Consider the following 16316-nt stretch of genomic DNA (forward strand, 5'->3'; position numbering starts at 1 on the left):
CACACTCGGAGCAGTGGGCAGCTATCCCAGCGCCCGGGGAGCAATTAGGGTAAGGGGCACCACAGTCGCAACTCGCCAGCCGTGAGACTCAAACCGGACAATCTTGGGTTACAAGCCTGACTATCTAGCCACTTGGCTACAACTGCCCTACGTGGTGAATATGACAGTAAAAGCTTGAGCTTGATGAGGAAATGAGGAAAAAGAGGAGACAGAAGTTTATTGGATGTTCACAGTTATCGCTGCTTCTGTGTTGTGGTTTAAAGGTTGCAGGCCCTAAGTATTGAGTATTTAAGAATGAGGGGAATATATGTAGGACCTCCAGATATCTGATCATCAACATTTTGTTTTAACAGTTGATGAATTTATTTGGAGAAGAAGATCAATGCCTCCAAAGGTAAAGGTCGACAATTCTTGGACTGCAAAAACTCATACACCTCAGCAGTGGCCGTAGTTGCATTAACATAACTATGATGACTTCCATTTTGCAAACACAGAAGTGTTGAAAATGGTCCATTAAATACAAAATAGTGAATTTAAATACAGTGGCAAGAAAAAGTATGTGAACCCCTTGGGAAAAAATTATTTTCTTGAATCATTTAATTATTAAAACTCTAAAAATACACCGCTTGTAATATGCTTTGTTGAGCCACGGTACACATGCATGTGTGCATCAAGAGAGCACCACTTCCACTTCATTTTGAGCCAGAAAAAAACCTGGTAATCCCCTGATAACACCCCGCTCATCTTGACCGGTACTGCTTACATTTTTATCTCTTCTCATTCCAGCATAATGCTTTCAAGATACAGTGGCAAGAAAAAGTTTGCGAACCCCTTGGAATAAATGCACAATGTGTTTGTCAATTGTTGTGACCTAAATGAGGATCAGATCACATTTTATGGCAAATCACTGTAAAAAAATGACAATTATTCACTTTTTTATTTTATTTTATTTTAAGGAGGTCACACATCGGGCGAAAAGTGCTACGCTGCGTAATGTATCTAAAACTCTAACACATTATTTTCAGTAGCGGAGTGGCAATCGGGAGAGGTGGGACTTTTCCCGGTGGTCCGGTAGTGTTTTGTGGCCGTGATGACCGGCCTGATAATACACTGTAAAAAAATTCCGTAGAAATTGCAGCTGGGTTGCCGGCAACCCACCGCAGATCCACACCCATGCCACCCACTGGAAAGAGTTTGTTCAAAGTCAAACGAACATTAAACATTCACAAGTCTTTGTCTTTACAGAGTAAAACTAAAAAACAGCATCAAGCAAAACATTCTGGGAAACAAAATCTGAAGCAAAAAACAGAAAAAGGTTGATGATGATTTCTGATTCCCAAAATGCTTTGCATGAGGCTGTTATTGTATAGTTTTATTCTGTAAAGATAAAGACTTGTTAATATTTAAAATTTATTTAACTTTGAACAAACTCTTGCCAGTAAATAACATAAATTTAAATCTACGGTAAATTACCGGCAACCCAGCTGCAATAACATGGAAATTTCTACGGAATTTTTTTACAGTGTAGTTTTACATTGCGAGTTATATTAATTACGCACATCAGGCCACCAGATGGTGTTGCTAATATTAGCAACACCATTTGGTGGCCTGATGTGCAGCCGCTTCCCGCTGGTCAAACTGCACAGCCTCTCTGCTATATAAAAGTGCTAAACCCATTCGGCAGGTCCAACCATGTTTAGGATTTTTAAAAATATAGGGGGATCAGTAAGCGGCTCCTCCCCAAATGGAATAGCCTGTCAGCCTTTGATGTAAAAAGCTGACGAACGCCTGTTTCACACATACTCCGTACGCAGTGGGTTTGCGGTGCATATTTCTGTACGTATGCACCCGTTTGCGGTGCGTATTGCGTTACAAAAGCACCCATTGTGCATTGTGATTTTGCATATAAAATAATTGTGTGATTGACACTTTCTACGAAAAAGCGTATAAAATATAAAACAAAGCATCCTTTTTTCACAAAACAATATATTTAGATATTATTTGATAGACTAGTAAGTAGGGCTGGGTAAAAATATCGATTCATCAATGCATTGCAATTATTTGTTTCTCAATTCAATTCAATATCGATTCATCAAATCCTATGAATCGATTCATCCCCCCCCGGCCAGTGGCGGCGCTGTGGGCAACACTCTAGTGAGAGTGTTCAGCGTTGTACAAGACGCGCTTTATCAAAACAGAAAGATCAAAGATGGCAAACAGCAGCACTTTCAAGCCTGCACCATCAACGTGATCAAACATTACTTAAAAATATTACTTAAAAAGGTACTTAATTGCTTGTGTATTTACTTATTATTGAATCAATATCGAAGCAAGTAAATCAATATTGAACTGTATCAAATCGAATTGAATCGAAGCCTCAAGAATCGAAATCGAATCGAATTGCGAAATTCCTAACAATACCCAGCCCTACTAGTAAGTGTGAATTAAGGATGAATCAGCAGATTTGCAAAGTTTTATTTATCTCCACATATATCATGAATAAAAATTAGCAACATTTTTATTTCCTACTATGTACAGTATATATGCTCAAATCATGGATTTTTTTGCTGCCAATTTTCTTTAGCCGATTTTTGGAGCCGATACTGCTCATTCAGTTTACATCATAAAAATGACACAATGATAAAACCAAATGTTACAACTCTTAATTTAAAAAAGGAACATTTATTGGACTATTTTTAACAAATAGTAAAAACAGGTGACGTAGAACAAGTAAGTAAATTCAGTGCTTCTGAAAATACTAAGCATAAATAAAATAATTACACTATTGCACACAGTAGCAACAACCAAGCAGCATACTTTTTCCTTGAAAGTAACCACCTATTTACAACCTATTTAATGCTTAGGTCTAAGTTTTAGTGCACTTAACTTAATCTCTTGTAGAGCAAATGTCTTTCATAAGAAGACAAGGAAAATGTAAACAGCAATACTGATCAAAAAACAACTTAAAAAGAATTCTGAATAACATGCGCATTGCCTCACTTCTGTACCTCACACACCCTAGTGCCCTATAATAAATGCGAGGGATAGTTAGTTTGCCTCAGCTCGCTTGAAACGCATAAAACTGAACGAATACATGAGGATTTGTGTTCGGACTTTGGTCAGATAGTAGAGAGCGTGCACGTGAGAGAGGTGCAGTGAGAGAGACATGGATGAGAGGGTGCACGTATCTTTCTGCTCCCAGTGAACGGAAATGTTGACAAAACTTACAAAATAACAGTTCTCCGGTCACATAAAAGTCATGTGAGACCTGCTCGGAACTAAGTGCTTAGCGTCAAACTTCTTCCGCGTTAACAACCATGAACGTATGCAACCATGAACTGCGCTCTCCATAATAACGAGAAACTATAAGCAATGGATTTAGATTTTTAGCATTTTACTACTACATATATTTATGGAGATGAGAATTAAAAACCCACCATGTCCAGCTATGATCAGCTGTTCGGCTGATCACATGACCTGCGTTCGCATGCGGCATTATGAGCACGCTTCCAGGTGTTGAGTTAAGTATTAAATGTTGGGCTCTATTAAAGTCCATTAAAATGAGAAAAATCCTGCAATGTTTTCCTCAAAAAACATAATTTCTTCTCGACTGAACAAAGAAAGACATCAACATTTTGGATGACATGGTGGTGAGTAAATTATCTGGATAAGAAAATGGACTAATCCTTTAAATAACATATTTTTTGTCCAAAGTCGTTAATGATTAACATTGGCTGCTAACGCATATTTTGCATCTGTAAGTAGACTTTGTCTGACTAAGCTCGCGCTATTGAATGTGCACGTCCGGTGTGCGATATCTGTGAGTTGTCTTACACTCCCTCTTTGCTCTCGCAGCTGGACAACACTTCCAAATTCACTGTGCAGGAAAATCCCTTATTGGTAACCCTGTCTGTGAAATCCAGGCTCAAATTTCATTAACTAATGTTGAGAATTGGAGCATCAAAGTTTAATTTTAGTCATTCATTTCAATCTTTGACATGGCTTTACTCAGTTAATATTAAAGATATCAAGGTTATATTTCATAGAATGTATAAAATTATATTATTTGTAAAAAATGTATGATTTTATGTAGAAAAACTAAAATGACCAAAAATGACTTAAGCTGGGCTTTCACAGGCAGGGTGACATAAATTATTATAAATAAGTTAAAAATATGTGAGAATATATTCCAGAGCAAACCATGTTGTTCACCTTCACACAAGGTCTTGTAGTTTGAACAGCAGTCACCCACTTTCACACAGTCTGCAGAGCAAGAGCAGAGGCTGCCATCCAGACGCTCCTCACCACAGCGGAATTTAGAACAAGTCCAACGTTGAGCTGAAAAACAATAACTGATGGTGATATAAAGCATGACAGACATGATGTAATGTTAGATCCTAGAGAGGGGTAAAACAGAAGTCAGAAAAAAGGAACAAATCACCCAAAACATTTGTCATGTTATTTATATCTGCTCATATCTACATCTAACGTGTCTCGTCCTCCATCCCAAGGACAATGAGACTAACAGACCCAGTTCTGGCTGCCGTGAAGGTCACCACACCCCTGATCTACTGGCCTTCCTTCAATATATATTATTTTAAGTGTTTTAATTCCCTAGGAGATTTTTTCCTAGGGTTTTTTTCAACTCCCTGGGAGTCAGCTGACATTAGTCCCTTTCACACATACAGTCTTTACTGGTAATTTACTGGTAAATTGCCGTTAACATGTCATGTATGAACAGAACCTTTCCGGTAAATCAGTGCTCCCAATTTACCAGTAAGACAGGTTGTAAGATTACCAGTAATTTACCGGTAAGCGCTGTGTGTGAACGAAAATTATAGGATTACCGGCATTTAGAACGGACGACGTCAGACCGTGCTGACAGCTTTGGGCCAATCATAGCGTTTTAATACAAATGACGCGTTTACCCCCGCACTGTTTATGGACGTTTCCACACACATGCTGCTTGAAAGTTGAGCACACCTGAAGTTTACGTCCACATTTCTTCACCAAAGTTGTTTAAAACAGCTTACCGCCGAATTGCCGACGTCCTTAGCACGCCCTCTGTGAAGCCTAAAGTGCAAACTGTTGTTAAAAACGCATTTTCGGTTTGACGTCGTCTCATTCAATGTTGTTTGGTCATGAGCAACTTCGCGACTGTTTACCACAGACGTGAAAACAACAAAATACGGACCGTGGTTATGAACGACGTGGATTGTTTACAAATACAACACTGAGCTCGCCGCGTGCTACAGGTACTTCCGCTTTCTCAACGAATTTACCGGTATTTTGATACTGATGTGTGAATGATGTCTTACTGGTAAAATAACGGAACGCCACTGCGTGTGTGAACAGCTCATTTTTGTATTTACTGGTAAATTCATTGTAGTAAATTCATGGTAATTTACCAGAATTACTGTGTGAAAGAGGCTAATGGCTTAACTTAGCACCCTCTTTTATACGTTACATTATTACGCTCGCTAGTACGGTTTAATTTTAGCCGCTGTATTCTGCTGCTTATGTTGGCCATCGATTTTTCAGTGTTTTCTCCTGTATCTATTAATGTAAAGCTGCTTTGAAACATTAAACAATTGTGAAAAGAGCTAAAATAAAATTGAATTGAACTGAATATCTTGAAAACATGTCCTATTTGTTATTCCTGAAACATGTAAAGGTTCGCATTAATGGTTTTGTACTTTTACTTTGTAAAATAAATGATTGTTCAATAAACTGTAATCATTTTTGTCATCATTTTTTATCTGATGTTATGTAACTTAATTTATTTGAGTTAAGTCAACTTAAACCATTTAAGGCAATCGTTTTTTCTCAAGCCATTTGAGTAGCTATATAGTTGGGTGAACTAAATAAAATGTATTAAGTGAACCAAATCCATTTGAGTGGTATGAACTTAAACAAACCTTATATATTTGAGTAAAGGTAAATCAAAATTTTTTAGTCATATGCACTTAAAATTTACAGTTTACAGTACTCATATGTATGAGTTTTAAACTTAAATGGTTTAAGGCAATCGGTTTCCTCAAACGGTTTAAGTTGAGTTAACTTATCGGATTTTACAGTTTATAACAAATTATCTATGGGGTATTCTGAACTAGAACTTCACATAGTACTTTGGAGACACCAATGTATCTTAAAAAAAGTTATGTGAAATGTCCCCCTTAACACGCAGATGCAGAACCAGATGGTCTGGTGACCATAGCAACCCATACCAGAGCATCAAGATAATACTGATTTACAACACAAAGCATGCAGAGAGATTCACTTCCTCTTTATCTACTTTCAGACTGACCAAAAAACACTTTACAGTGCTTAACAAATTTATTAGATCACCCTTCTATTTGTCTCAAAGATCATCCAGCATCATGAAGTGTTTTAATATGGACTCTTTCCTTTTCAGGGACTTCTCGACATTACAGGGTTTTGAACAGGAGTGAGGAATGACCAATTGAAATCACATTTTTATATGCAAATTGGAGTCGGCACATTCAACTTTTCTCAGAAGTCAGAAAATAATCAAGCGTAACATTCAACCATTAAAACCTATTTTTATATTAAGGACTACAAGTAAATCTTTATAAAAATGGGCATCTGAATTTAAAAAAATAAAGCGCTTTACTGTTTTTTCTGCATTTCTTATAATACACAAGATTCGAGAATTCATGGATAGCAACAATATCATGATTATATTTACTGTGATTATATTTTAGCATTAGAAACACTACAGCGACTAAATAACTTATTAACCATTACACAAACATAAACAAATGCTTTTAGTAATCATTAATACTTTTAGTTTAAGGCAGCTGTGGCAAACACACCTTACATTTTGTGATGGTCTAATAAATCTATTTAGTATATTCACTTCTTGTTCTTGCATCAGACATTAAATCATGTAAACTCAAAGTGAGGGTTTCATCTGCTGAGAGACTTCACATCTGACACTGATCAACAGACAAACACAGCGCATCTATATGAGTTTCCAAACGAACATTTCTAAAACCCAAACAAAAAAGCACAAGCAGTAAAAGACAGAATATAATGCATGCGTTGTAAAAGGTTTTGCCACAAACTTTATGCTGATATCAAGAGACAGATCTCACCTCAACGAGAAATCTTGTGACATAAATAATCTCACACAAGATCTTTTTACACCTCTTATATCTATGAGTTGCATTTTTTTAATTTCCTGAGTATTAATATGCATTATATTTCAGTAACTCTACTTTATATAAACATTTAGGGGTAGTTTTCTGGACAGGGTTTAGATTAATGCAGGACTAGGCCGTTGGTTATATTAGGATTTTAAGGAATTTTACAAAAATCCCTTAAATAAACAATACTGGTGTGCATCTTAAGACAAAACAGTGACACTGATGTATGTTAAGAGGCAGTGCAAGATGTGTTTAAATGAAGGAAGCTCAAACATGCATTTAACTCTGGCCCTAGGATAAGCCCTGTCCAGGAAACCACCCCTATAAGTTTTAAAAGTTTTTACCATTGCATTCAATTGACTTCCATATGCAAAACACCATGTTTGAAGTCAACTTTTTCTGAAAGTACAACTTATGATTGGTTCACTGGTCTCTTTGGGTTCATGTCTTTTCACTTCTCTGAGGTCCTTTTTGGAGACTTTGCATGATGAGTTATAAGAAGTTTTTATCCAGCCCCTTCAAAAACAAAATATATTCATAATTGATGATAACCACATAGTTGACATTACCCATATTTGTTTTTCCTAATATGGAAGTCGATGGGTACCGTTAACTGTGTGCTTAAGATCACTTATCAAAATATATTTTTGTGTTCACCAGAAAAAACGAAACTCATACAGGTCTAGCACTGAATGAGGGTTAATGAATGACAGGAATCGTAAATCGCACAACTGGGATTTAAGCAATTTAAAGAAATGTTTATAATTGTTAAAAACATGATACACTGTAACATTTTTTGTTTAAACAGCTTGACTTAAACAAGTCATTTCAACTTTTTTGACTAGTGAGGAGTTGGTATAAAAAATAAAATAAATAAGTTGATTGGACTTAAAGGGGACATATCATGAAAATCTGTCTTTTCCATGTTTAAGTGCTATAATTGGGTCCCCAGTGCTTCTATCAACGTAGAAAATCTGAAAAAGATCAACCCAGTAACTTTGTTTTGGTAAACCATTCTCGGCAAACATGTGAACAAATCGATCATTGAAATTTAGCTTCCCTTGTGATGTCAGAAGGGGATAATCACTATCCAATCACGGCACTGCCATTTAGTGCAGAGATTAGCTCATTTTATACCGCATGTGAATGTAAAACATATGGGAGTTTTTGCTAAATTGACATGCGTCCATTGGGCATATTTTCGCAAATTCAATTTCCGCAATTTAGTATCTGAAACGCAACTACTGACTATATGCATGTGAAGTTGGGGTCAGCAGATGTGTTTATCCTGATCCATACAAGTAAATCTTTATTTTAAGACGTAGGCAACACACAACATACCATAAGTAGTAAAGCAACAACAACAAAAAACATTCAGTATATGTAGGCTTGTGGTTTATGCGTATATGATAGGTTCTGTAAACGGCAAGAAAAAAAACAAGACTGTATGGAGACAGGAAAAGAGTCTGTCTCGACGGACAGAAAGCCACTGATCCTTTATGTGCTATTCGCCATATGAAAGCAAACCCACACATTTCATTCCACACATGCAGTGCACACAAACAGGCGCCACAGGAACATTTGGCTACGGTGTCGGAAAGCTGATTCAAAACATACGGCTGGACTTCGAGCCTAAACTTGGAGAAACCCACAGTGACTTTGTAAAGCTCGACTGAGGACATTTTTAACAGGTAGGTGTTGATGGTTAAACAGACATTCTTGTGTCCGCTGTTTGCAATGTCAGGGGTTTCTTGGGTGCTCCTGTTCAGCCCTGGTTAAATTGTCTGTGTCTTTACACTTTTTATTTTTTCACAGACAAACACAAACGGTGTACTGGACTATAGTTAAACCATTACACACCTTTCCAGACTATACACTGAGCTTCAATATGACCTGATTAAGAGCAGCGAGACATCAGGCCCACGTAACCAGACTTTTAACTATCAGCATAAAGTCTCAACCCCATTGACAGAAAGAGACAGACATGCTGTATAAAGTGACCAACCACAGTTTGCATTTTAGGGACAAGTTATAAACAGCTAAAATATAAATAAAACATAGACAAAAGACCAGTAAATATAAATAAATAATTACATTGCTGTCTTCGCAAATGGTTGTACACCAATACTGCCCCTCCAAAAGTACACAACAACATCTTTTAATCTGAAAATTAAGATTTGAAGAAATTTCCTGACAAACATTGACTTTTATAATGCTATCTTGCAAACACTTTTTATACTTCCAAGTGGACTGATATAAGGGTCAATGATAAAACAAGCTCCTGAAAACGGATTTTAAAAAATCTTTTAAAAATTGGTGTATTGCATATTTTTGAGTTAGGAACAATGTATTACTGGACAACATTTCAGTATATTTTAATGATTTTATCCACAATATTTGTGATAGCCCCTTTATAAAAAATTTCAGGTGGTACAACCAAGCATTATCTATTTGCAAGTTTTAATGTGATCTCTGTCTCATGCTGATTGTTGTTTATTTGATAGTGCCATTTAAAATGATAATCCTGAAAATTGTTCAAAAGTGTAAAACTTCACCATAAAACTAACATTTGAGAACTATAAATATAAGAAGAATATAAAAAAAGGTTTAATAACAAATATAGACCTACTTAGCTTGCATTTGTTAAAACTTAAATTATTAGCTACATTTTTAAAATTTTTTAATTATTTAGCCTAATGTTTTTTATTTTTTAGGTGCATTCATAGCACTTGCACCCTTTGACTTTCTGGTTGCACCACCTAACCTCTGAAATTAATTTACATTTAAAGGAATAGTCTACTCATTTTCAGTGTTGAGATATGTTGTTACCTTGACTGGGAAGAGTTGGTGCATCCCTCTATCGTCTGTGTGCGTGCGCGTAGGCGCTGGAGCGCGCTGCGACACTTCGATAGCATTTAGCTTAGCCCCATTCATTCAATGGTACCATTTAGAGATAAAGTTAGAAGTGACCAAACACATCAACGTTTTTCCTATTTAAGACGAGTAGTTATACGAGCAAGTTTGGTGGTAAAAAATAAAACGTAGCGCTTTTCTAAGCGGATTTAAAAGATGAGCTTCATTTTATGGCGTAATAGCACTTATGGGAGTACTTCGACTCGGTGCAGTAACACCCTCCCTCTCCCATTATGAGAGTGAGAAGGGGAGCGGACTTTTCAGGCGAGTCGAAGTACTCCCAAAAGTGCTATTACGCCATAAAATATAGTTCCTCTTTTAAATCCGCTTAGAAAACACTACGTTTTATTTTGTATTACCAAACTTGCTCGTATAACTACTCATCTTAAATAGGAAAAACGTTGATGTGTTTGGTCACTTCTAACTTTATCTCTAAATGGTACCATTCCATTGAATGAATGGGGCTAAGCTAAATGCTATCGAAGTGTCGCAGCGCGCTCCAGCGCTTACGTGCACGCACACAGATGATAGAGGGATGTATCAACAATTCTTAGTTAAGGTAATAACATAGTTTAATATTGAAAATGAGTTGACTATTCCTTTAACATACTTCAACTTGGATGCTGATAGAAGCTTTTGTCTGTGATATCATAAATATACTTTTCAAATACCATAAAATGTGTTTGAAAAAAAACTTTTTTTTTCTAGTTTTACACTGGTTGTAACACCTGACACAGAAAATGAACCAGTATTTAAAGGAGAATTTCACCAGTAGAAATATTAATCTATATTGAAAGTGCGTCATATTTGTAGTCTGGTGCCCATTTGACCGAGAAAAGGGGTGTTTGTTGTCTCACCCCCTCAACAAAGATATTGGACTTCCTGTTTTCAATGATGCAAAATGATGATTTATACATCATTGAAAGAAGGAATAACAACACTGAAATCTGTATTTCGCCTGTCTCAGTGGCAACTGAGGAAATGATGCACGACCATTTAAAAACATGACTGGGGTTCTAACGATACAAAATTAATGCAAATGGGTGAAGTGTCCCTTTAAGAGAAATCTAAAAACCGCCACGCAGTGAGTAACACTGGCCTAGGGGTTCACTGGATGATGTGATTTCATGTTTATATTTTTTTACTTCTTAATAACAGGCCCATGGTTGCAGTTGTAATACCTTCATTTTGAGGACAAATGTTGGACAAATGTTTTTCCATTATCCTACTGATATTCAGGAAATTTGTTTATAGGAATACTTTCGATCATAAAACAATGCCAAAGTATCTTATTTTGAATTTGTAATAATTTAAACACCATTATTAACAGTTGTCAAACAGTTGTTCTGCCTGACATTTTACAAATTTGAGATACCAAATCAAAAATTTGTATTTATTATTAAAAAATACTGAAAATTTATTTAAAGAATAAAGTGACATTTCATACATGCATCAAGTAATTTTTATAGTAAATAATGCCCCGGATACAAAAATATGTATGTCATTGACCCCTCATCCTGTGTGCATATAATAGACTGTGTCAGATGTTAAAATAAAAGGTTGCCAAAACCGAAACAATGTTTTGGACTGTTCATCTGAGGCCAAGACAACTTAAATAGTAGACACAAGAGGAAGAGCAAATGCACCAAAATGACAAAGACACGTACTTGGTTCCACGCACACTTCCTCGTAGTCCAGACAGCAGGTGCCTTCATTGACACAGGCAGCATCACAGCGGCATGCGGAATTAGCATCACGGCTTCCAGACACACAGCGATTTTTACAGCTGTTAACTAAAAAAAAAACATTTAAGAGCATGTTAACAATGACAAAAATATAACCGAAGTATAGTGTATACAGTGGTGTGAAAAAGTGTTGGCCAAACCTCCAGATTTCTTATGATTTTGAATATTTGTCACACTTTAATCTTTCAGATCACCAAAGAAATTATTTTCAATAGTTTAAATATTAATCAAAAATAACAAGTGAACACAACATGCAATTTTTAAATGAAGGTTTTTATTATTAATGGAAAACAAAATCCAAAAATACATGGCCCTGTGTGAAAAAGTGTTTGCCCCTAAATCTATAATAAATGGTTGGGCCACCATTAGCAGCAACAACTGCAATCAAGTATTTGCTATTTCTTGCAATGAATCTGTTACAGCGCTGTGGAGGAATTTTGGCCCACTCATCTTTGCAGAATTGTTGTAATTCAGAGTGTTTTCGAGCATGAGCTGCCTCAATAGGATTGAGGTCAAGACTTTGACTAGACCACTCTAAAGTCTTCATTTTGTTTTTCTTCAGCCATTAAGAGGTGGAGTTGCTGGTGTGTTTTGGATCATTGCCCTGTTGCAGAACCCAAGTTTCGAAGTCCTGAAGCAGCAAAACAGTCCCAGACCATTACACTCCCACCACTATACTTTACTGTTGGTATTAAGTTTTTTTTTCTGAAATGCTGTGTTATTTTACACCAGACTTAAAGGAATAGTCTACTCATTTTCAATATTAAAATATGTTATTACCTTAACTAAGAATTGTTGATACATCCCTCTATCATCTGTGTGCGTGCACGTAAGCGCTGGAGCGTGCTGCGACGCTTCGATAGCATTTAACTTAGCCCCATTCATTCAATGGTACCATTTAGAGATAAAGTTAGAAGTGACCAAACACATCAACGTTTTTCCTATTTAAGACGAGTAGTTATACGAGCAAGTTTGGTGGTACAAAATAAAACGTAGCGCTTTTCTAAGCGGATTTAAAAGAGGAACTATATTTTATGGCGTAATAGCACTTTTGGGAGTACTTCGACTCGCCTGAAAAGTCCGCTCCCCTTCTCACTCTCATAATGGGAAGGGGAGGGTGTTACTGCACCAAGTCGGGGTGCTCCCAGAAGTGCTATTGCGCCGTAGGGTGTAGTTCCTCTTTTGGATCCGCTTAGAAAAGCGCTACGTTTTATCTTGTACCACCAAACTTGCTCGTATAACTACTCATCTTAAATGTGTTTGGTCACTTCTAACTTTATCTCTAAATGGTACCATTGAATGAATGGGGCTAAGCTAAATGCTATCGAAGCGTCGCAGCGCTCTCCAGCGCTTACGTGCACACACACAGATGATAGAGGGATGTATCAACAATTCTTAGTTAAGGTAATAACATATTTTAATATTGAAAATGAGTAGACTATTCCTTTAATGACACAAACATCATCCAAAAAGTTCAACTTTTGTCTCGTCAGTCCACAGAGTATTTTCCCAAAGGTCTTGGGGATCATCAAGGTGTTTTATGGCAAAACGGAGACAAGCCTTTATGCTCTTTTTGCTCAGCAGCGGTTTTCGTCTTGAAACCCTGCCATGCAGGCTATTTTAGCCCGGTCTCTTTCTTATGGTGGAGTCATGAACACTGACCTTTACTGAGGCAAGTGAGGCCTGAGGTTCTTCGGATGTTGTTGTCATGGGGTCTTTTGTGACCTCTTGGATGAGTCGTCGCTGCGCTCTTTGGGTGATTTTGGTTAGACGGTCATTCCTGGGAAGATTCACTACTGTTCCATGTTTTCGCGAGTTGTGAATAATGGCTCTCATTGTGGTTCACTGGAGTCCCAAAGCTTTAATAATGGCTTTATTACCTTTTCCAGACTACTAGTTCTCAATTACTTTCTTTCTCATTTGTTTCTGATTTTCTTTGGCTCTCAACATGATGTGTAGTTTTGAGGATCATTTGGTCTTTTTCCGTAGTCTGATTTCGTGATTGCGAACAGGTGTGGCAGTAATCAGGCCTGGGTGTGGCTAGAGAAACTGAACTCAGTTGAAATAAACAACAGCACTTTTTCACAGAGGGCCATTTAGTTTTGGATTTTGTTTTCCCTTAATATTAAAAACATTTATTTAAAAACTGCATGTTGTGTTCACATGTGTTATCTTGACTGATATTTAATGTTCGATGATCTGAAACAGTAAAGTGTGAATAACATACAATAACATGATAAATCTGGAGAGGGGCCAACACTTTTCACACCACTGTATATGATGTTGAACAGTTCAGTCATCATGTTAATAACTGAGCAATTAACTACGTTTTAAAAGTGTAAATAGTAGACGATACCTTTCTCACAGCGGATTTTCAGTATAAATATGATTGTGAGGATTAAAGCCAGCAGGCAGAGCAGCAGGATCTATACAGAAGAAAAACAAGAGAGCCACTGTGCTAAATATTCACTTACTGTACAAGAATCTGTGAAGAATGAATCTTTGTTTTACTACAATCAATGACTTGGTGGTTAGTAGAAACATCTGATGAGCTTCACAACCAACAGCTGCTGTTGACTGTGATTTTACCACAGTGTGTAGAAATGTGATATAGAAGCAATACCAGCGTAAACAGATAACTTCATGGGTAGAGCATGATATTATTAACACAAAGGTCATGGCCATGGGATCAAATTCAAGGAAACACACAGTCACAAAAATATTTGCCTTGAATGTGCTTACAAGTAATTGTGAAAATAACACTGCAAGGGAGACTTCACCACTTATGTAAATAAATGTAAAGGAAAAGCAATTTTACATCGAATAGTTGACATTTTGTTTAAGACATGATCTTACAATGTTTACTATAAGATCAAATGTCTGTCCATACCACTGTCATTTCCATATGTTGCACAGATGTTTTAGTGCTAACAGTATACATATCTCAGACTGTTTTGACTAACAGTGAACTAAAGGCAGCTTGATTTTATTAAACTTTGCATAACCTCTATGGCTTTAAGTGATGTCACTATTGCCTATAGTAAATAATAGGGTCGGATGAAACAAGAGTAAAAAATAAGATCAAGGAGCTTAAAAACACAAATTAAGACTACAATCAACCAGTTAAGCTTGAAACACAAACTAAACTAAAAGTGTTTTTTTGTTGTTGTTGTTAGCATTTAAAACAGTATTTTACGGTCAATGCACTTTAACACAAAGTTTTATCTACAGCTTTTACACTTCCTAAACTAGGGCTGCCACCACTAATCAATAAAATCCATAATGAAATTCGGGGCATTTTTCAAATAGCATTTATGCACCCTTGAAGGGCGCTGTTTTTTTTCATACAGGATGTGCTGCATGGTCAAAGTCAGGCACTTTTCTTTATACAATGTGAGCTGCACGTTCATCAGGCACTTTTTCTTCACCACACAACCAGCTTGTTTATGTTTAATGCAAGCCAGCGTTGGTCGGTCCGCAGCATTGCCACGTCCTAAGCCTTTTGAATTAAACTACTTTTAAACTGTTTCTGCGGGTTAAAGATGGAAGGATTTGGTTCATTAGTTGTTGGTTCTTGAGCTGTAAATAGTAATTTGGATGCTTTTGAATGGCCATTGGGCTGGTTTTGTAACGCAATCTGGCAACCCTGACAGATGGAAGCAAAAGTGCAAATGAGCGCAGGTTAATAAAGGTTTAATTTCGCCCTTTAATATAAGTGAGTTTGATTTTGTTTAATTGTTGATGTTGGGTTTCATAAAAATAGTTTTGAATCACAAACTAAGCATCTGTTTTAAAGTAAGGGTGAAATCAAGGTTTTTATTACTGTAACAACGCACGCATATCACATTCATATCATAATGGCTTATTTATTATGTTAATAATGAATAATGTTAATACTCATCAAGGTCAAAGTTGAAGATTAAAATGAGTTTATTAATGTGTGTCAAATTTTCCTCACCAGCACATCCCTAAAAACTCAGTTTGTTTTATTTATGATGTTTTACTATTGAAAAGCTGTACAAACTATTTTATTTAAGGCTTAAAATATCAAAATCAAAAAGATTATATTAGTGAAACTCTGTAGTAGTGCGTAGTCAACATGATCTCACAAAGTCCCGTGGGATAGTCACAGAATTTTTTGCTAATTTTTCCGTGGCATTCTCACGGATCTTCGCATTTTTCCTTGGCCCTGCCACAGACTTTCTTTTCCATGGCATTCTCACGGATTGGTTACTCAACTGCTTTTTCCTATTTTCAAACCATTGTTGATTGGTTTAAAACCGAAAACCCTAAACTGTGACAATGGTAAGAAAATAGGACGAAACAGTAACCAATCCGTGAGAATGCCACAGAAAAGAAAGTCCGTGGCAGGGCCATGGAAAATGTGGAGATCCGTGAGAATGCCACAGAAAAATTTGCTAAAAATTTTGTGACGATGCCACGGAAATTTGTGAGATCAGATTGTGCGTTGTAGTACTTTTAAAAGTAC

General features: G+C 36.6%; 1 protein-coding gene across 2 annotated transcripts in view; it reads right to left on the bottom strand.

Moving 5' to 3' along the window:
• Positions 1 to 16316, bottom strand: part of enpp1 (ectonucleotide pyrophosphatase/phosphodiesterase 1) — a 72937-nt gene that overhangs the window by 53114 nt on the left and 3507 nt on the right. For both annotated transcript variants that reach the window (XM_073855636.1, XM_073855635.1), the window contains 3 exons: positions 14184 to 14253; positions 11750 to 11875; positions 4213 to 4338 (listed from right to left, as the gene is read on the bottom strand). In XM_073855636.1, the coding sequence (XP_073711737.1) occupies positions 4213 to 4338; positions 11750 to 11875; positions 14184 to 14253 (322 nt within the window). The remainder of the gene's footprint in view (positions 1 to 4212; positions 4339 to 11749; positions 11876 to 14183; positions 14254 to 16316) is intronic.

The sequence above is a fragment of the Misgurnus anguillicaudatus genome, chromosome 18 (assembly GCF_027580225.2).
Source record: "Misgurnus anguillicaudatus chromosome 18, ASM2758022v2, whole genome shotgun sequence".
Taxonomy (NCBI): Eukaryota; Metazoa; Chordata; class Actinopteri; order Cypriniformes; family Cobitidae; genus Misgurnus; species Misgurnus anguillicaudatus.